At 29.9% G+C, this 22,348-nt stretch overlaps 2 protein-coding genes, 1 long non-coding RNA gene and 1 other non-coding gene across 8 annotated transcripts; 2 read left to right on the top strand and 2 right to left on the bottom strand.

The window, feature by feature from the left end:
• The first annotated feature begins 2,555 nt into the window (after positions 1-2,555).
• Positions 2,556-2,629, top strand: TRNAR-UCG (transfer RNA arginine (anticodon UCG)). Its single transcript has one exon. It is a non-coding gene; the product is annotated as a tRNA-Arg (tRNA).
• Positions 2,630-2,702: 73 nt separating this feature from the next.
• LOC108452170 (uncharacterized) lies at positions 2,703-3,340 on the top strand. The gene has a single exon (XM_017749931.2). It carries the CDS (start codon positions 2,785-2,787, stop codon positions 3,259-3,261), a length of 477 nt encoding a protein of 158 aa, XP_017605420.1. The 5' UTR covers positions 2,703-2,784; the 3' UTR covers positions 3,262-3,340.
• A 1,033-nt stretch (positions 3,341-4,373) lies between these two features.
• On the bottom strand, positions 4,374-5,323 carry LOC108451940 (uncharacterized). The gene is made up of 2 exons (XR_001866325.2): positions 4,958-5,323; positions 4,374-4,695 (listed from the first exon to the last, which is right to left on the bottom strand). It is a non-coding gene; the product is annotated as an uncharacterized LOC108451940 (long non-coding RNA).
• Positions 5,324-15,352: 10,029 nt separating this feature from the next.
• LOC108453777 (protein ZINC INDUCED FACILITATOR-LIKE 1-like) lies at positions 15,353-21,677 on the bottom strand. Of its 5 annotated transcripts, none has more exons than XM_017752068.2 (18): positions 21,273-21,677; positions 20,494-20,732; positions 20,212-20,252; positions 19,835-19,895; positions 19,630-19,732; positions 19,424-19,526; positions 19,276-19,329; positions 19,129-19,191; positions 18,627-18,676; positions 18,434-18,509; positions 17,963-18,178; positions 17,761-17,848; positions 17,069-17,154; positions 16,860-16,967; positions 16,600-16,644; positions 16,425-16,513; positions 16,263-16,306; positions 15,353-15,813 (listed from the first exon to the last, which is right to left on the bottom strand). In XM_017752068.2, exons 2-18 carry the CDS (start codon positions 20,636-20,638, stop codon positions 15,722-15,724), a joined length of 1,464 nt encoding a protein of 487 aa, XP_017607557.1. In that variant the 5' UTR covers positions 20,639-20,732; positions 21,273-21,677; the 3' UTR covers positions 15,353-15,721. The 5 variants fall into 5 exon arrangements, with proteins under 5 accessions (XP_017607557.1, XP_052883906.1, XP_017607558.1 ...); XM_053027946.1 differs by having other exon boundaries at positions 21,238-21,279; XM_017752069.2 differs by lacking the exon at positions 21,273-21,677 and adding an exon at positions 20,830-21,159.
• Between the last annotated feature and the right edge of the window lie 671 nt (positions 21,678-22,348).

The following is a 22,348-nucleotide window of genomic DNA, read 5'->3' as shown; positions in this document are numbered from 1 at the left end:
CACTGTACTCATCGCCAAAACGTAGCTTGGAGCTCACTAGCAAAACTTTAATAAAAACTTAACAATCCAATAATTTAAAGAAAAACTTTTAAATAGTTCAGTGATTTAAATTAAAACTTGCAAATAGTTCACTAACCAAATTGTAACTTTTTTAGTTAAATGACCAAAACAAAACTTACCTATAGTTTAATAACTAATGGTATAGTTTACCCTTAAAAATATAGATTAAATTACAACTATATAAATAGTGAATTTGAATATTAGAATTTGTTTTTTTCCATAAATAAAATGGGGATTTAAATAATAATTTTGAATATATAAATATCTAAGAATTCATTTCTTTATATATAATATTAAGGTGAGGTATGAGTGTGACAAGATTTAACAATGTGTCAAACGGGTGCTTGACAAGAGTTTTAGGGTGTGTTTGATAAACTAAAAAATTAAAGTTTTAGAATATGTTTGATAAACTGAAAAATTAAGTGTTGAAAAATTAACTATTGAATATTGAATATTTAATTTTATAAGTATTGAATTTATATTATAGAATATTTGATACATTAGTAAAAGAAATTGAATATAATTAATTTGTTTGATAATAGTAAATTTTATTTTGAAAATTCATTATTTCATAATTTTAATCTTACTAATATTGCATTATTTATTTTATTTTTGAATAGTTTTGGATAAAATTTAAAATGATAATTTAAATAGTATTAGCTGTTAGACTTGAACTTTAAAATTTAATAAGTAGAAGGACTTAATTTTTAAAATAAAAATACATTGATTAAATTTTAAATTTAGGAATAGTACATGGACTTATGAAATATTTTAACCTAAAAAATTATAAAATTCAGCCAAGCTGAGCGGAGCCGAAGCAAAATTAGTAAGGAGTGAAATGTGGAAGGGTGACGTGGCAAAGAAGAAGATCAGAGGAAGGCAGTGATTAACAAAAAGCTTAAGGAAAAAAAATAAAGAAAGGAAGAGAAAAGATTAAAGAAGAATATTTGGGGGGTGACTGGGGAAAGGGTATAAAGGCAGAGGCAAAGGAGGGAAAGTGGGGTTTGTCTTTGCCTAAATGGGAAATTTGGTGGGGGAAGGAAGAGGGACCCTACAATCACAGCTGTACATCACACACATCATCCTCATCATCACCATCATCATCATGTCAATCTGGTCGTACGGACCCCCTCTTGATTGGGTTCCTCGGGTCTAATAGATTTGACCCCCCTTCCCTCCGATTTCAAACTTGGTTTTGTCGGAGCCGGAATTTTTTCTTAACTAAAATGAATTTTTTTTTTATTTCATCTCATTTTTATTTTTTTAATAAAAGAATGATAAATTAAGTTTTATTTTTTATTTTTTAAAAAAATTTAAATTAAACTAAAAATATTAAAAAAATTAATTTATCATTCTTCTATTAAAAGAGATAATAATAACATAAAATTATAATTTTATATAATTATTTAATGTGAAGTAAAAAACTAAATACATCGCATTGAAAATAAACATTCTATCTTATCGGATTCCTTAGAAATATAAAAAAGAAGAATTGAAAAGAAAAGGAAAGAGGAGACAATCTTTATGTCGAGTCATGACTAGCAAATCTCTTGCTCTAAAGTCCAAACCATATTTGAAAAGAAAGAGAGTCTAGACAATAAAAGGGAAAATATATGGTTTTGTTATGGTTTTATGATACAAAAAGTTATTGCAGTATTCTTAGAAAATAATATCAACTAATAAAAATGATATTATGCGTTTTTGTTGGATGTTGTGTATATATATAGTTGATATAATAAGATAAAAGCATAGGTTAAAGCTTATATTATTATACTCCTATTTTAACAATGATATGTGACGGAACATTGGATGATCTGGTAATAATTTTTTATTAAATACAATTCATGAGTCACTTTTTATTAGATATTTTTGTAATGTCTCTTTATTTAAAATTATATTACAAATCTTTTATAAGAATCGATTGAGTGAATTGATGATATAATTTATGAACTAATTTATTCATAATACCTTAAAAATTACTCTATTTACCATACACTTTAAACTATAATACAACAACTTTTTTTATAAGAGTTAAGCGGTAGAAATTGTGCCACAGTAAAACCTGAACTAATAACTATTGAAGAGCTAAACACGAGTGTTTTAGCATAATGGTTGAGTAGACTATAATACAACTTTTTCAATCATGCTTAAGCTGATCCTTTCATAAATGGCCTACAAAGAAAATGTTGGTTAATTACTATAAGTCATATGGCTTTGGGGCTTATAATAATAGTTTCAGGATTGGACTTTCCTCAAAGCCTTATTTAACTAACCCAATTATCCTTAAATCACTTTGATTCAGCTAATTACTTCGGACTTATATGGCTTATTTCCTTACCCTTTCATTCTTTCGATTTAAAAAAAAATATTTTGAATCTCAATAAATTCAAACAGGACACAAAAAAGTGTTAAATTTAAAACAGAAAATAGTCGAGGTTATTGGGAAATTTTCAACTTTAAAAATTGGTATATTTTTTATATTCACCAAATCTCATGACCGCATAGCGCAGTGGATTAGCGCGTTTGACTTCGGATCAAAAGGTCGTGGGTTCGACTCCCACTGTGGTCGAATGTTTTTGTCGGATCTTCTTTTGCCCTTCGAGGATACTTTTGTCTTTTTGTTTATTTGTTATTTTATTTTATAATTACATAATTACCTTCGCTTCTGTTTCTCCCAAGAAAACCAGGCAAAATCTAAGGAAAAAAAAAAAAGGGGGGGAGGAAATGTTAGGGTTGGTCTCTTGTATACATCCCCAAATCCCATCAGCTTCTCCAAATCTATATTTTAATTTCAAATATGCTCCTGTATTTCTGAAACCCCAAATCCACATCCCAAAACATCCTTCACGCTCATTTCTCTTTGCTCAAAACGGGAACAAGGATGACTTAACCAAACAACCCAACAAGAAACCACAAGGAGAAGAAAAACAATCAAAGGTTCAACCGGAGGGGTCCTTTAACGGGAATGACGGAGGGGAATCGAGGAATGAACGACGGTCGATGTTTAATTTCAGATTGGGTGATTTGTTGGACCCAGATCCTGATAACATCGTAGCCCTTGGATTGACGGGTCTGCTAACGTGGGCCAGTGTTCAGGTTTTGTGGCAGTTGTTTTTTATCTCAGGGGCTATTCTTTTAGCTGCTCTTAAGTACTCTTTCATTGCTGCTCTTCTTCTTTTCATTCTCATTACTCTGCTTTGATGAACTTTGTATTTGGTTTGTATATTAATTCTGAATTCTTCCTAGTTCTTTTTAATTAATTTTTTGTTGTATTGGAAAATTTTCACTTGAGTTTATCAAAAGGAAGGGAAAGAAAAAGGAAAAAAAACAAAATTTTGAGATACTGGAAGGTAGATTTGAGAATTAAGTTACTTATTTATTGGCATTGGTTTTTTTTCTTGGATATTAATATTATATATTATTTAATTGAGTCAAATATATATATATATATTTTACATTACAAATGGGGAAGAGGAAAGTGTTTACAAACATAAGGATGGAGATTTAAATTTTATGTGAATCAGCTTGAAATTCATGTAAGTTTGTCATTAAATTTGTAGTATGATTGGTTATTAAATGTTATTTTAAACTTTACAAAAATTAATTTTGATATACTTACGCCCTATTTGATAAAATATTGAAAAATTCAATGAACTGAAACATATTAGATAGAATTTTTGCAGACTTACTTATTATAGAATAAATTTAATTATTTTTATTTTATTTAAGATTATTTTATTCTTTATCAAACAGTATAATTATTTTTACTATTTAATTTTAAATATTATATAAACATATTTTATAACTTAAATTTAACACTTAGATACTTATTTTTCAACACTTATTTTTTTCGCATTTAATTTTTAGTTTGCCAATCATTGCATTAGTTGAATTATGGAGCTTTTACTCGACAAATTTAAAATTCAAGTTTTCTTATCCAATAAAAATATTTGCTACAAATGATTAATTCTTTTGGTTTTTATTTATATTATTTATTAAGTTTTTAATTTGAGTTGATCTCACCTTTCAACCAAGTCACCAACTCGACAGGAAAATTATAAAAATATTATTTTGTAATTAAAAATATTTTATTATTTGAGAGTATTTAGTCTTTTTAAAAAAAATTAAAATATGCATATAGTAGGATTTGAACTCACAACAATTGGATTATTAAAAAATAAATTTACTGCTTAACTAAAATATTTTATATATTTTTATTTTAATATGTACAATTTATTATTTCTTTCAATTGTATATATCAATAATATTTATTGAGTTTGTAAACACTAATTCATAATTGATGACAAAAATCATGATAAATAATTGTAGTGCATTTAGTATTATTTATGTGATATATTTAGATACAAACCCAAGTCTTGAGGCCCAAACCAAAAATAAACCCAACATCAAACCCAAACGAATAACCCAAATGCCAGCCTAAAACCTAAAAACCATTCAGCAAACCCTAGCTAGACCTACCCAAAAGAAATATAAGGCCCAAACGGCCCAAGACATTTGTGAGCAGAAACCCTAAGAGCTTCTTTCCCTTTGCGCTGCAACTTGCTAGCCTGGAAGCAGGCCTCCACGTCACTGAATGGCTTCTCCTCCGTACGACACTCCCCGCATCAGTAGAACCTGCGAGAAGAAAAAAAAAAACGACAAAAACAACAGAGAAATAACGAAAAAAAATGATATTGTAATTTCGTATTTTTTTGTTTCGGCTATATAAGGCCGATTGTAAACAAAGAAAAGGGGGGCATATATTGAAAGAATAGAAATCAATTCGAAATCAGTTTTTTAAAGTTGATTTTAGATCCCGTTCTTCGTTGATTTTTGTTTCTATTTCCTCAATCTTTTTCCACTGCATGTAAAAATTTATAAAAGGGAAGGGACTTACCTTTTAGTGGCCTTCGAATCCTTGTTTGCTTCGTTGAAGTCGAAGCTCGGATGGGGATTCAAATAGGGTCGGTGGCGAAATGGTGGTTGGGGGCGGTGTGCTTATGATGCGGCCGAAAGTGAAATAGGGGCTTAGGGTTCTTTTTTTTTTTTTTGATTTTTTAGAATGCTTAAGTGTTCATTTTAAGGTTTGTTTTGCTTTTATAAAGGGCATGAAACGACACCGTTTAGGGCCTGCTTTAGTGGCTCCAGAACGGTGCCGTATAATGGCATGACCCGAGGACCCGCTTCAACCTGACCCGGTGTCCTCAGGATTCACGTGTTTTCTACGGAAAAGGGCTATTTCCGCAACGAGTCCCTCCCCTCCTACATTGATCTTTAATTTGGCCTTGATTCTATTTTATTTGTTTTTATATTCTCCCTGAGATTTGCGCATCGTTTCAATTTGATCCTTATTTAAACGCGGCGTTTCGATATTTGGGATATTTTGTACTTTAAATCCCTGCTCATTTGTGCGTATTTCGCTCTGGTGTTTAGCTATGTTGTAGTAGTTTTATTCATTTGTAAATTATACTTATGATTTTGTTTTTATTTCAATTAGGTTTTAGCTCATGTTTTTATATTCTTTATAATTTATTCATTATTCATTTTAACATATTATTTTAAACTATTTTATTGATTTCACATTGTTTTTAGTTTTTTTCTCTTTTGTATTTTTTTTGAATTTTTTATTATATAATTTATTTATTTTAAAGTTCTCTTTTATATAATTCTATGTTTTAAAGATTAATATGATCTTTATTTTCATACATTGATATATATATATATATACATAATTTATGTTAAATTACTTATTTAAATCCCTTTCAAATATGTTTATATATTTTTCTTTTAAATCTATTTACGCATACCATTTGTTTCTTTTAAGGATCAATTTTAAATTATATTTTGTTTACTTCCAACATTTTCTTATATTTTTATGTTTTTATATATACATTATTTATATTATGTGTATTATGCTTTTATACTTTATTTGTTCATTTTGTTTATTTATATTTTATGTATATTATTAATTAATGATTAATAAATCTTGTTTCAAATTATTTTGTATAATCATTGATTTCATATTATATAGATTATAATTCATATATATTCTTTTGTATATTTTATGGTTATATTTATATAATTCAATTATATTAAAACTTTCCAATGTGTACACATTTGTTTAAAAATTTTATATAGGCATACATTATTATTTTTATGAATATAATTTATATTATATCTTATTTAAAATTTTGGTTTTAAATTATTTTGTACTGCACTAATCTTAAATTTCTTCTTATAATACTTATTTTGAAATTCATTTATATGTTAAACTCTATATTTTATGTATCATTTTTTTTATTTTTTTATCTCATGATTTATTTCAAATTTTGCATACATTATTTGCTTATATACATGTAATTCACTTTTAAATTGTTTTTCTTACATTGTCAATTTCAAATTTATCTTCCTTTACATTATTTGCTCATTACCGTTTAAAAGTTTTTGTTTCATTGTTTAAAATAGTTTTTATTATTTTATTCATAAGTCTTTATAAGGAGGTGTCAAATAGTGTATTATTATTGGGAGTGTTTTGATTTTCATATCTGTATCTTATATTATTGACAATAATTTGTATAATATACTAACCATGTACATGTTCTATATTTGGTACTTTGTTTTTTCATTTCCATGTATTGTATTATAATTGAGATTGCCAACTTATTTGTCTAAATTGATCATTTCATTTTCTTTGCTTCAAGTAAACCAAATAAATGCATTTTGAGCTGGTTTTATAATTGTTTATTTGAAAATTTCTCAAAACAAAGGCAATGTTTGATGTTTAGAAATTCGAGAAATCGTGCCCTACCGTGTTGGGTTTCGATTTTCCATTTAACCAAATAACCAAACGTCATTTTAAGATTTCGCTCGTGTTTTCTTAACTTTAATACAAGGCAATGTTCTGTGTTTGGAAATCTGAGAAATCGTGCCCTAACGTGCTGGGTTTCGGTTCTTCATTGGATCAAATAACTGAATATCCTTTTGTAATTTTCAACGCCTAAATTTTTGAAGATCAAGAGTCAATTTTGGCTTCGAGGGTTTAAAAGGTCATGTCCTAACGTACTGGATGTGATATTTTATTCCTTCGTAGCAAGAGAATTTTAACATCCAATTCGAGTTATTCAAATGTTTTAAAAGAAACCGTATTTCAAAATCTTTTCAAATTTTAGACATAAGAACATTATTTAATCAATTAGGTACCAATTCTGGGCATAACAAGGATGCTAATCCTTCCTCGTACGTAACTGGCTCCCAAACCCGTTTTCTTGAAATTCGTAGGCCAAAATTAATGTTTTATTAGGTGACCCGATCACACCTAAACAAAAAAAATTGGTGGCGATTCCATACTTCATTTTAAAGTCGGTCCCTGTTTTTCAAAATTAAAAATGGTTTTGACAGTATTTGTGTTTAAATTTCGTTTTACTCATAAGTTAATCTATTTTTTAATTTTAATATCGTACATATTTCATGTGTTATTATAATTAATTAGTTTCAAACCATACATTTCATTGTTTATTGTATATTACTTTTAAATAGGCATCTGTGTTTTAAATCTGTGATTTTCACACGCATAAGTGTGTGATAGGATTTCTAGTATATTAATATAAGGATATTTTTATATTATTTTAAGCAATTACTTCAAATGTTCAAGTGGAAGTTTATGTCAAAAATTAAGATATTTCAAAATAATAAAGTCTCACATACTTCAAGAAAATTTTGAAATTCTTATTTATAAGTCATTACATTTTATTGGGTTAATAATAACCAAGTTGAAAAGGTGAACTTGCATGTTGGTCCTAAAAAGCATTATCATGTACAAGTAAACCCTTTTGATTTTTAACTTCTTTTTTACTAAATTTTTTAGAGTCCCAAAAAAAGTAAATTACTTACTTCATAACACCTATAATTAGTCAAGCTGAAAATAGCTTAATCGATTGAAGCTATATATTTTTCGAGTAAAATAAAATAAAATTACTTAATTAGTAAGACTTATAATAGCCAATCTAAAAATAGCTTAACCGATTGAAGCTATATTTAGTCAAGTCCAGATTCGTTGAACATTTTAAACTATTTTTGGCCAAGTCAAATCCATTTATTTTTATTATTTTTAGGTCAATAAAGGTCGTATATATACTATGACCTACTTTTACTCTAGATACACCTTAAAAATCTTTCATTCTCCTCTAGCTCTTCATCTCCTCCTTTTGAGTTTGCTGAATATTTTCTATTGTAATTGATTGTTAATCATTATTCCCATTTTATAGCGAAAGAGCTTGTTGAATTCTAAGGGATACGCTATATGACGAAATATCCTTAAAGAATGTTCAACAGGCCTCAAGTTATTCAACTCATATTCTTGGTTTCCAACAATCTTAAGGATATTTTTGTACTTGGATGTTGGTTGCATTGTTGATGCCCATGGTCGGTGTTGCCATTATTGCTGTAATGCTACCTATGTCATGTTTCCCATGAAACATACCATGTGTCTGCTGCTACTATCATCTTGCTATCCGTATCCCAAGGTTATAGATATTCTTATTGCTCGAGATTCTTATGCATCAATAACATGTATAGTAAACCCTCTTTATAACAACCACCCGCTATAATAACATTTCACTATAAAAGCCAAGTGTCTAATAGAACTGATTTTTTATGTTTTATCTTAACTCTCATTGGTTTTCGAATGTTTAAACTAATACTAAGTGATATTACGTGGTCAGATCGTAATACGGAAAGACAACTTATATTAGCAGACGAACCTAAATATATCCTTAGTCTAATCGGAAATGAGCAAGCCGATTGAAAGATTAATATGTTGTTTATCATGTTCAATTGGGGAGATGCTTTATCTTAGGCATCGAAGCAAATGAATCCTAAAAGATAAAGACATAGATGTAGCTGACCGGACTAACAATATACCGGCAAGTCCCAAGAAGAATAGATTCTAAATCTGTTTATGGATTTATTCACTTATGACGTTCATAGTGTAGCGTACTTAAATCTTGAGCAGATGATGGATTATTTATGCATGAATCATGTACTTTGATGTAAGTAAAAGCTTGAGTTCAAATAGAAAAGGAACCGAAAGCTAGTGCCTTGGATATATAACTTCTGTAGTATGTAGCATCATTCACAACAATGGAATTCATAGCCCGAGACATTGGTAAATGATATTATTTCATTGGTATTACATGGTTGATGAAAAGTAAATGTGACCACAAGTCGTTCATCTTTGTGATGAATGACTTGATTATTATTTGATAATAATTGACTTTTCATTAAAGAAGATGTAATGGTTACCATGAGATAAAATATGATCATATTGGGAGAATGGATATTGTCCCAAATAGATTAAGAATATCATATGAAGGTAACACACTTATGACAAAGTCATTGGACGAGCACTGATTGAGTTGTTTTCGTAATGGTATGTCGTTGGAGGAGAGCTCAGTCAAGATACTATAGTGGAATAACTTCGTGACTAAATGAGTTTATAATTAATAGGCGAAAAGCTAGAACTTAATTATAAATCATTTGAGAATAATCCCTCCACTAACTCATTAAAATCATAAATGAATTGCATGTTGAGTCAAATGAACAAAAATGGATAGAAATTGTAAAAATGGAGAAATGACAAACATTTGGAAATGATTATGGTTTTCTTTAAAATGAAAATGAAAATGAAAATGGAATCATTTGGAAATGAATGTGGTTTTCTCCAAAATAAAAATGAAAATGACATGAAAATAAATATATATTTTTGCATAAAATGAATTTCAAAATGAAAATAAATCATTTGGTAATAGTGAATCGTTAAATGTAGAAATATTAAATATATTTTCTCATAGATTTTTTACTAGTAAAGACATTATAATTATAACAGAATTAGAATTGGGTTGAGAAGATTATTTAATTAGAATTAACTGAGATTTTTATTTTGAAAAATAGAAAAATAAATATCAGGTTGGATCAAATTATTAAGTACTAAGTTAAAAGTCTAAGAAGTACTTGTAATTAGACCCAATATGGGAGAGGTCCAAAAGCTCTCATGTTTAATGAGAGGGGCGACAAACCCTAATTTATTTAACTAAGGTTGTCACCCCTTATACTTTTAGTTAGATTAGGAGTTCATTTTTCTAGTTGAAATAAACTTCTACAATTCAACAAGGGTTTTACTTCTTCTTCTATAAATAGATAACATCGATAGGGCTATTTATACAACTTTTAAGATATTTTTACTCTGCCCGAAAATAGTGAGAGTTTTATTCTCTGAATATTAAATCTATTTTCCAGAATAACAATTCTGTTGGTTTTTATTGAGAAGAGATTTTCATTTTCACACTTAAAGTTAAGAAAACTATTTTTGGTTTTGTGTTTGATTCAAATAGTTTGAGTCCACACTCGAAGCATTTCGTGGTACAAGAATAGTGGAGAAGGCTGTTCGGTTGAAAGCCAGGAACGACAAAGATTCGTCTAGCCGAAAACATGTGTGCGATTTTGATAAAGGGTTTATTGCTATAAATATCACAAATAGACTCGGTTTTCAAAACTTTATTTTTTCGTTGTGCAAGAAAACCGTTTTCGAACCGGATTTTTTTCCAACAATATATTCTTTATTAAATTATTTCGTATAAGAGCATATTGTTTAAAATTTTAAGTAAATTATAGTTATTTCATGTAAGTAGACCTATTAACTATAATTTACTAAATAAAAATAATCTTAATAAAAATATTATCTCAATAAAATGTTTAATTTTTACATGAAAAATCTATTAATCATATTTTATTAAATGAAAATAAATTTGAAAGAGTGAAATTAAAAATATCAATTCAATAAACTATTAACGCCCTAATTATATATTCTACTATGAGTTTGGAACATTATAGACTTATAAATTAATTACTTAAATTGAATATCTCATGATAGATATATTAATTTAATTTGGTAACTCATTTTGTTATATTTATGAACTTTATAATTAATCATGTGAAAAATGTATTCTACTATGAATTTAGAACATCGTAAACTTATAAATTGATTACTTGAATTTAATAACCCATGATAAATTAATTAATTAAATTTGATGACTCATACTAATTTATTGAGCTTGTTAGATTTATGAACTTTATAATTAATCATGTGAAAGAATGCAAAATAAAATATGCATAAAAGCAATAATGCATACACCTATTACGCATCTTTTAATTTTATTGATTTGATTCTCACTTTCTTTCTTTTTTAACATAATTCTCAGTTTCTTTATTTGATGGAAATTCTCGATGTAAATTCTATGGTAGGCCTGCAACAAGTATATCTCTATAACAACATACTATTATAACTGTATAACATTCACCTCTCTATAACATGCAAAATATTGACACACAAATGAGACTATTATAAATAAAGTGATTGTATAAAAAAAAGAGTGAGATCTATATTTTTCCAAATGGCTAGAATTGATTTAATTTTGAAAAAAATTTGATCGCGTTTAAAGTACGTTGTGTCTATGATCAATTGTTTTAATGAAGCATCAATCCATGATTTTATGTTGCATGAATTAATTTATTCTTATTGAAAAATTAGTGAATTTTAAATTAGAAGTTAATAAAGTGAAATTTCTAATATAATAATAATAATGTGGATATACTTTAGACTTGGTTAATATTATTTTATTTTTAATATGGGTAGGCCCAAACCCAAGTTAACAAATTAAGTTTTAATAATAAGATATTAAATTGAACATTAAGTTTAAAGTTGTATTAAATTTTTAATTATGATGATAAAATCTTGTTTGTCATGTTATCATATTTGAACAAGTATACAAGTTTAATTTATTTATTTTAAACTTACTTTGAATTGTATGCTTATATATACGTGAGTTGAATTTATTTTTAAACATGATTTATTATGAATATATATATATATATATATTTGGATCGGTTACAAGCCCAAAACCAAATTTTAGAAAAGAAGAAAAAAAGGGAAAATTGTTTTGTTTGTGGTAAATTAATAGCTAGTTGTTGGAAATAATTGTGATGACGTGAAAGTGTATGGTTAGGAACATGATTCTAATTAGAAAAGACTTGATATTTAAAAATGTTACACCACCTCTTTTTCCTAGAAACCTACTTAGTGCTTTATTTATCTATACTCATTATTCTAGTATCCAATTGTGATGGGCCACTATATAACTTTGTGCTGAAATTAAGAATGGAGAAATGATAAGCTTTTGTCGTGTGGTACCATCAGTGGTAGTAGCAGTTGGTCAAGTCCACTTATTTTCAATAGCTTCCCAAGCTACTTCATTAATAGACATGACAAAAATCCTTATATGAGCCTTCCAACATGCATAGTTTTTTGAATCGAGTAATAAAGGGGTTCGAGTAATTAAACTACCTTCTCTATGGATAGCATGATGACAAACCAAACTTAGAATTTCCTTTACGTGTGTCTAAAGTCCACTTTGATACCAATTGAAAAGCCTTGGTTTGTCATTATCCCAAGTTATTGTCGTAAGTTTAGTTGGAACAGAGAGTGGAATAATGAGTTGGAACAAATTGCTTATCAACAAATTAATGAAAAGTGCAAAGTAAAGAGAGAAATAACAAATAATATTTGTAAATGTAGTTCAAATCAACAATTCTACTCCATGAAACATTGCTCAACAAATAACATTATTTAACAATTGTTTTGGACCACCTATTAGCTTAAACACAATCTTTCTGTAATGGATAATTGTAGCCCAAATAATGAACTCAATTATTACAATTGCTCACCCCAAAATATCCTCACATATAAATCATAAAAAATTTCTCCAATAAAACTTATAAAATGTCAAACAAATTTATCAATAAAAGCACAAAATAACTATCGAAATAAGCACTCCAAAAACTATATTTTGCAAGTCGACTAAGCTTCTTCAAGAGTCCCTTCAATAATATTTTGGTACAAGTCGACTAAGCTTCTTCAAGAGTCCCTTCAATAATATTTTGGTAGACTTTAACCTATCATTTAAAAGTTGAATTTATCACTTAATTATCTTTAATAATTACCTCATAAATTCTATTAAAAACAAATCTTCCGGTAGCTTCAAATACTTTAATGATCTAAGAGTCCTCACATGGATTTGGTTTTCATTATCACCAACCACCTACTCATTTGTTGCATGAAAACATTTTATATATACACAATCAAATATGTCAAAAATCTCGCAACCTTTAACAGTCCTAACCTATTATTTCAACTGTTGTTCTGACATATGATGGAACAAATAGTCAAAGCTTTCGTTGCAATGTTGATGATAGTCACATTAGAGGCTATGGCTATGAGTGAATGGGTCTAATTACCATAAAGAGTTTTAATAAATGAAGAAAGATTGAGATGATTGAATTTAAATTGTTTATATATATATATGTTGATGTAATCATATATTAAAGGAATCTAGATAAAAGGAGAATTATTTAAATAAAAAATAACTAAATTAAAATTATTCAAATTAAAAATTACCAATATGAAAAACAAAAATGTCAAAGATGAGCTAAAGCATGATCAAGTTATGCGCTAATACCTACCACTTTTTGGTATTATTGGATATCTTCCAGAGATTTACCATGTGATGCAACCATTTATTGTGCACCCACTATAAAAATAGGAATGATGTACTTCATGTATAGAGGCTTTAATTAACAAGTCCATGATATGTGTTCTTTGATTGAGAAATATAGGTGTTGCCGTGCATTGAACCTCCACACTAGGAAATAGAATTCAGACTACCCTTGTCTTTAAGAAAAACTCACCATTTAGTTGTTGAACTAACTTGTTAATCTCAATGTTAGAATCCCCAATCTCAATTATATCAACCACAAACACCATAACCAATATCTTGGGGTGTTGGAGTGATCCTTTTAACGTCAATGTATAGACTTGAAAATATGTAAATTTGAGCTATGATGTGAGATAAGTCCTTAGCCTTTCGAACCGGGCCCTTGGTGCCTGTATAAGGCCACAAATGCCTCGTGAAGCCTATAATCTAATTGTTGACCATCAAATGTTTCAACATCGAACCTTGGAGGTTAACTCATGAAAATTTCTTTTGATAAAGAACCATTCAAAAAACCATTGATGACAACAACTTGCCTTAATGTTCATCCATTCAATACTGCAACAGCTAGAATTATTCTAGTGGTACCTTCTCTTTCTATAGGACTGAAATTCTCATAAAAATCATAGCCAACTGTTTGAGAGTATCCTTTTGCCACTAGCCTAGTCTTATAACTCTTGAGCCATCAAGATTTTTCTTAATTTTGAACCCTAATTACTTTTGTAAGAGGGAGAGGTTGTAGGATCAAGTGCAAATTTTTTACTATGCTTGGTTGAACAAGAAAAATTGAAAAATTAAAGACTAATCTGAACTAATGCGTTTGTATAATTTATGAAATATAAATTATAAAAAAAAACTATGGTTATTTGGAATCAAACAAATTTTATATTTGTTTAATTTATAATTAATTTAATTTATTATAATATTAAATAAATATTTTATATTCAAAATAATAAAATAACTTAAAATTCTATATAACTATTTTTAAATCACATAAAAGTTGAAATTTTATTATTTAAAATATTTATGAAAAAGATATTAAAACATTGTTAATTAATATTCAAAAGACATAAAAAAAAAAGAAAACCGAACCAAATCAGACACAGCAAGCTGGATATTTCATTGCTTCATGAATATCAGTTGCTTCTGAAATTTCATTTGAGATGATTGTGGCCATATAGATCTTTGGTTTAAAACCGCCTGCTTTACTTCTAGTTGTTATGGGATGTGGATGATTTCTAGTGTGCTTTACTAACTTGTGATGAAGAGTTAGTGGCTGTGATAGTTTGAGATATGTCGTGAATTGGGTGCTAATAATTGTGTATCAGCATGTTGTATAGGATGTATTATAGGGATGATGTGTACTCCTATAATCAAAAGGATGAGGAATATAAAAGAACATAAGCCTACTTGGTTGCTTGATGTACTTCAGAACAAGGCTTGACATCTTGTACGTTTAATGCATTATGTAAGTTGCACATACAGAGTCTTAGGTAACATGCAGAGTATTTCCTTTGGATATTGTTCAAATTTTGGATATTATTTTTTGTTAAACCATGTTGTTATGTCTAAGTGAATGGTAATTAAGTCATATTTTCATGTTGTTGATAAAAAAAATAACAATAAATACCATGACTTTGGTTGCATTGGCAATTTTCTAATAGGGCAGAATAAATATCGAAGCAAAAGTATACATCAAAAACTGCTAAACAGTCTTTATATTAAAAGCAATCACATTTTGCCAAAACCTTGTTGGGAGCAATAAATGACTAAATATCATCAATAGACAAGAATAAATATACTCATAAGCTACGTTATTCAGATTCAGTGGTAAGTACTAGATACAAATAATGCCTTGACTTGACATAGGTGTGTTCATTTTTTGGGGGGCTGTTACTTTCACACCTATATTTAACATAGTATCGTATATGAATATTCAAAAAGAATTAAGAACCCGAGTGACATAGCTGGTATCTGGATACTTTGTTGACCAAGATTTAAGCCTTTGGAGTATTCTCTTCTTTTTTGCATTCTTAAAATAAAATTTGGGATCCCTTGTTTTATTGCCTATGTTGAGCTAGAAATGGTTCGAATGTCAACAAAAATCCAACTGCCTCAACTATATTCAAGACGAAAAATACCATCTGAGTACCTGTAATCAAATAACAATAATGAGATTCTAAGTTCTTGTATCTATACAATGTAAACCTGCTTATGCTAAACACATTCATGGAACAAGCAAATAGTAAAGCCATGCGCTACAACCTACGGTGCGTGAACCGAGCATGGGGCTTGAAGACCCTACTGCTTTCTTGGTACCTAGACTATCCATTCCCCCTAGAATATCCTTGTTTCAAGACATGATCAAGAGAATCTTCAACTTATTGAAGTCAGCATTCGTTTTTAATCAAGTCTAAGTTGAAATGCTTGAAGGTCACTTTTACTTTGATCAATACTCTTAAATTATGATACGTGCGGACTGATACGGACCTAACTAAAAAAGTTTCCAAAGATATGGTAAAAGTTCACAACATGCTTCGGTTCTATTCTACCCAAGCATTTCCCGAAATTTCAAAGTGAAACTTTGTTGATTAAGCATACCTGGCAGAAATGAAGCGTCTAGGCGCTTTTCCGACCAAGAAAACCTGTGAAAAAAAAGATTACGAGATTGATTATTATAGAAATCGAAACAAAAAGAGAACATTCAACAAGATGACAATACTGGCCTACTAGCAGCAAGGGATAAAATCTAGAGGAACTTACAATGCACCACCTCCTGCAGGACCAACTGCTTTGAAAAGAGACATTCCAGTCATGGCAATGCCATTAGCAGCTCCTCTTTGGTGCTGGTCCTGTTTTCCCAGATTTAATCGTATTAAGAAGAGGTGGATTCTAATTCTATAATTAGAAGAAAGAATAATCCAGAGTGAAGATTTACCACAGCTCGATTTTGCAGAATGAATAATCCGGTTATGATTGATACCTAATTGTGTCGAAAACTTTATAGTTAGAAGGCATATAAGTCCAAAAATACAAGTTTTGAAGAAATTTAAAGCACCAGTGAAGCCTAACAGTTAAATGATCATTTCTAAAAACTTGTTATGTATATATTGTTAACCATTGACTATTGACAGACTTGTTAATCAAGGCTGATCTGATTTCTTAAGGCTAACATATAGATATTGATATTTCACTTACTGATAGAACATTCTTGAGGACTGATGCACAGTTTATTACCAAGGTAAGAGTGAAGCCAGATAACATGGCTATCAAAGGATAACTTTGCAAGAGAGGTATGGCTAAGACCTGCAAGTAGGAAATCATGAAACCAGGAAAAAAATATTATAAACTAACAAAAAGATAAAACAGGGAAGTACGATAAATGTAACGAGGTTTTGGAGACTTACACTTCCAATCCGAGACACCATTACAGGTCCAAGAAGCCTCTCTACATATGGATATAGGGACATTTGAAAGACAAGAAGGCTGAAACCTAAGATAAATTGAAGAATTGATCAATTTAAAGCTTTGCTCCATAGGAAGCACATGTTTTGCTTGGACACGATAATCTCAAAACTCTTTCAGCTATCCATATTTACTGTGCTTATTAATTCCATTTTCTTGATATAAAATGTATAAACATTGATTTTATGGAATTTAATGAACCACTCGTAATTGGTGGAGACTCCAAACCTAAGCACGAAGACACAATATATGAACTTAATGGATGTGGAATAACACCGCTTAACAAATTGAATAATGGAGTCATATACTTGTGATTGCAGAAGTTTATACTTTTATCCTGCCAAGACATGGCAGCTTATATGAAGTGAAGAGAATACAGTTGCGGGAAAAAGCTATGTTGCTTAAACTTGGATGTGAGAGTATTGGACATAGGTATGTTTCTGACACGGGAATGTTCAATTTTTTTTCCAGGATTTCAACCTATTTGGAGAGTCTTTGGAGGATCACATCCTCGCACACAAGTGTGGATAAGCGTCGGGTACTTCAATAAAAATGGAGAGTTAAGAGCGACATACGAAAAACGTATTACGATGATCTTAAACATGCAGAACATTAATATGATCAATATTAACACCTGAGACTGCAAGAACTTCCCCGACTTGCTCCGTCGAATAACTCAAGCCTCCATACTTTCTAGGGCTAACAGCCCATAGAGAAAATATCTGCAGCATGAAGATAAGTCGCAACAAATTTTGATTAGATTGATTATTATAGCTTATGAAAACCATGAAGTTTTCGACAAGCTTGTATGAATCTAAGTTAAATGTGATCAGTACCTCTGTGTAGGCCATATCATGAAGGGAGAAAACACAATAGACAATGATAGATGACATTAAAGGCCAATTCTTTAGGAGGCTTTGCTTAGAAGTGGATTCTCTTCCTTCCTCCTTTTCTGTTATATCTTTTGTGTTAGATTCATTAGATGCAGCTTCCAAAGCATCGTATGAATCATCAGATGATTGATCATTGTCATTGTGTTTATGAAGTGTTTCCTGCAACAAAAGGAGATTTTTTTTTTTTTTTTAGAATCTGGAATGGAGTAAACTGCCAACCACATCAAGCCATTACACGAACAAGCAAATATTTTTCTTACAAATAAAGATCCAAATAACTCATGGTTGTATGTTCATTTTTTCCCCTCAATATTTGGAGGTTGCTTAGAGGTTTACATCCTCATACTCATATCCAGAAATGTTTTGGGGCATAGGTTTGATGGAAATTAGGGACTAAACCGAATGAATACGTACCGGAAGCCAGCAAGTAGCAATGGTTACTGCCAAGGCAAAAATTGATATGGCCAAGCATGGTAAGAAATATGGAAACCTGCAAAAATGAATATCATCATATTTAAACAATATAGAGTTAGTACTAATACAGAACGTGAAAAGTTCTAAAATCTAACAGTGTAGGAAATAAAGCAGAATATGTTCATTCACTTACCTTCCAAACAATGAATCTTTGGAAAAGAGATTTGGATACTTCTCAGCTGGCTGAATCATAAAATTTAGAAAATGAATACTTTGAAGTGCAGGGAAACATATATCAAAATCAGGTGAAAAAATAGTTGTATAGACACAATTTTCCATAAAAAGTTTCAAAATTATAGATTAAGCATAAAACTAATTTTTTCTCAGTTTTAACATGATTATAATCTTGGTTTCTGAACTGTGAGTTGAAGTTAAAGATGCTATGGACTAATACCATGATGACGTAATTATAGAATATGTTGCTCCAACTCACATCTGTATCCAACGTAAATCCAGATATAAGTATGGGGATATATATGATTATGAAAATCATTGAACAAGTTGAACATAACCGTGTCGGTCACATTTCCATATCCAATAGTAACACTCAAGTCCGAGTAATATAGATTATAAAAGATCATTTATAGAATTTAATAAATGGTCTACACTGTATTTGAAGCCTTAAATGGAAGTACCTGAGCTAGAAAACCTCCCAGAGCAGGGCCAATGATCAATCCTATGCCCCAAGCTGTGCTAACCTGAGATCGAGTAATACTTCTTAAATTGATGCAGAAGCAAAAGTTCATGCTATCAAAGCATGTAAAAAGTCAATAAAGGCTTACGGTTGATAGGCCTAATGCTTGGTATTCGTCTCGAAAAATTTCGACTGCATATGCCTGGAGATTGTGAGAGAAGTAGTCAAATAGTTATCCAGAAACAAATGGCAATGAAATTTGGGTTTGAACCATTTCGTGCTGAATGCGAACGAACCTTTATTGGCCCAAGTAAGCCATTCAAACTTCCAAGAAGAAATCTTGTAATTACAGCCATCCAAAAATTTACACTAAGGCCGAAAAGGGTGTTGAAAATAACCCTGAGATGCATTTGCAATGAAAATTAAGAAAATACCACCATCACTGTAGAAACGTCAACTAGAAGTATGCAGAAAGATGAACTATGATAGAAGTTTCACTAACACTGAAGTAGTTCCCATAATTATTACAGGCTTTCGACCATAACGATCGGCAAATATTCCCCATGATACGGATGTTAAAGCTCTTCCAAGCATAAATGCAGATCCTTCAAAGAAATGGAGCATTGTGTTAGGATCATATGTTTGATTGAAAACAAAAGAAAAAAACGAATACAACAATGAAGAGAAAGCAGTGAACATAAGCTCACCCACATAACCAGCATAGGAGCCAATATCTTCCTCTCTTTCAGCAATATGAAAGTCCCTTATCTGAAAACAGAAGAATGAAGGGAAAACTACTACAGTAAGCAACACATTAACTTAAGTAAACCTGCTTTCATTTTTCTTGAAGTATACGTGTCCGACACTCTTGATTCATTCATGGGTTCAGGGATATGACTTCTATGAACCCTCCAAATACACTGAGAAACTTAAAAAAATCTAACCATACCCATTCGGATACATAACTGTATTGGACACTTCCACTCTTGAACTGGGTTTAACTTAGTGCACAATCATTAACTTTTTGCTTACATAAACTTGCAAAAAGATAAACGATCATAAAGAAGAAATTCACCAAACTCACCATGAAGTATAGGAAAGGAAAGAGAGATGATATCGGCAGAGCTGGAAACATTTGATAGTAGGAAATTAGGACCAATAAAGATAAAAGGAAATCAATGAAATAGGCGTTCTACATAAATTCCCCTTGAAACTTATGTTGCCGTGTCCGACATATGAATATGAAGATATGACTTGCAAAAATTTTTTTATACAAACTTTTAAAGAAAAACTGATCATATCAATGCCAGACACACCCGTATCCGACTTTCAAATCCGAGTCCCGAACAACATAGGTTGTCCTTACCAGTGCATAAGACAATAATCCATATGGAAAGCAGTGGCCGAATTGGGAGGCCTTGCTCCAATTCCTTCATTTCATCAACCTTACATCCAGGGCAGTTCTTATAGTACTTCTTCTTTAACAGGGGCTCTCTATACTCTGCAGCCATACTTGGTTCTTTGAGCTGAAGTGAATGACTATATATCTATATTCAGCTCAATAAACTCTTTTTCTTCCTCTTTGATACTCAGCTATCCAAGCCCCTAAATTTCATCAATGAAAAGCAATCAATCAAAACAAAGATAACAAAAGAATATAATATATATATATATATATATATGAAAACGACAGAATAAAAACCAAAAATTGCAGTATGTTGAAAACCATGTGCTCTCTATCAATCTTGTTTGAGAATAAAAGGGTGGGTAATACACATTTAAAAAAAAAGCTTCATTAAGTATCCGATTCAACACCAACTTGAATCTAAGATCACAAGAAAATTCACTATGGCTGACATGTCTACATGCCTATGACGCATAGGCAGAGACAAAAGTTCGAATGGCATGACAAACTCCGAATTTAGGCAAGAATAAAGCGCAAAAAACAAACATAATAATCCAAGACTTAAGTAACTATTGCAAGATAACAACACTTCAACCAATATCATCAATGTGTTTTCTCTACGAATATATTCATTGGGGACAAAAAGCATATAGTTCATGCTCAAATGGGTGGAGAAGAATAAAGAAAAAAAAAACAAAAGCACACATCAAACCAGAGCCATCTATCCAAAAAGAACTTACCCTGGAAAAATTATTTCTGCAAAAACAAATTGAAGATATGGAAGAAGAGTTTCGGGTTCCGGTTTTAAAAGCGCAATCATTGAACCAAATCGTCTAACAGACAGGCATCATTGTACACGTCAAACCCACAACGACGACAGCATGTATATACATCGTATATATATGGACAATAATTAGATGCAGGAAAGGTGGCTTTTCGAGAAACTACCGGGCAAGATCATGCGAGCGAGGTAATTCAAATCGCAGGAATCAAAATAAGAACAGGTCTCCTTAAATTGTGTACAGACAAGAAAAGAAACGTAATGAACGGATTTGAGACAGAGATATGACAAGTTACGTGCATTGATTTGCAAGACTACAAATTCATGAAAAGGGACAAGGATTTGTTGTTTTCAGTCTTACACCAACTTGCTAGTTATTTAATACTTCCATACTTTTGCCTTCCGGGTCAGTAAAATATTTCCTATTTGTGGCTCTTGGCTTTCGTCTACAATTTGTATACCACCACTTAGATTAAGTTATCTTCAAATGTTTAAGGTTTTGATCTTCCGGATTTATTGGACGAAATGATTCACCACTTTTTAATATGATCTTATTTTGTAATTATTGTTAATGGAGCTAATTAGGACGAATAACATTATCATTGGAAATAACTTTTATTATCAAATGTTTTAATTTATAATTAAGAATTTTTATATTTACTTCTTTAGTTTCATTAATTTTGATTTTATTAAAAACAATAAATTATAATTTTGAATTTTAAACAAACTTTAGTATTTATTAATTTTATTATTTATAAAAATATAAAATTATATATGTCTAAAATAAATACAATAATAAGCATTTATATATAAAATAGGTTTTTAAAAATAATTTGACTCTTTTGTAAAAGTTAATGGTAAAATTTAATTAAAAAATAAGAACTAAATTAACAAAATATATAAATGCTAAGGCTAAATTTATCATTATGCCAACAAAAAACTAAGCTTATATGTCAAAAAGCCCTTAAAATGAAAAAAAAAATCCGATGAAGCCCGTGTATTAAATTCACATCCAATTAAGATAATGCAGTTCAC

Source organism: Gossypium arboreum, chromosome 5 (assembly GCF_025698485.1).
Source record: "Gossypium arboreum isolate Shixiya-1 chromosome 5, ASM2569848v2, whole genome shotgun sequence".
NCBI classification, from domain to species: domain Eukaryota; kingdom Viridiplantae; phylum Streptophyta; class Magnoliopsida; order Malvales; family Malvaceae; genus Gossypium; species Gossypium arboreum.
Note: the sequence above shows the minus strand (reverse complement) of the source record. Positions and strands in the feature narration are given on the sequence as shown.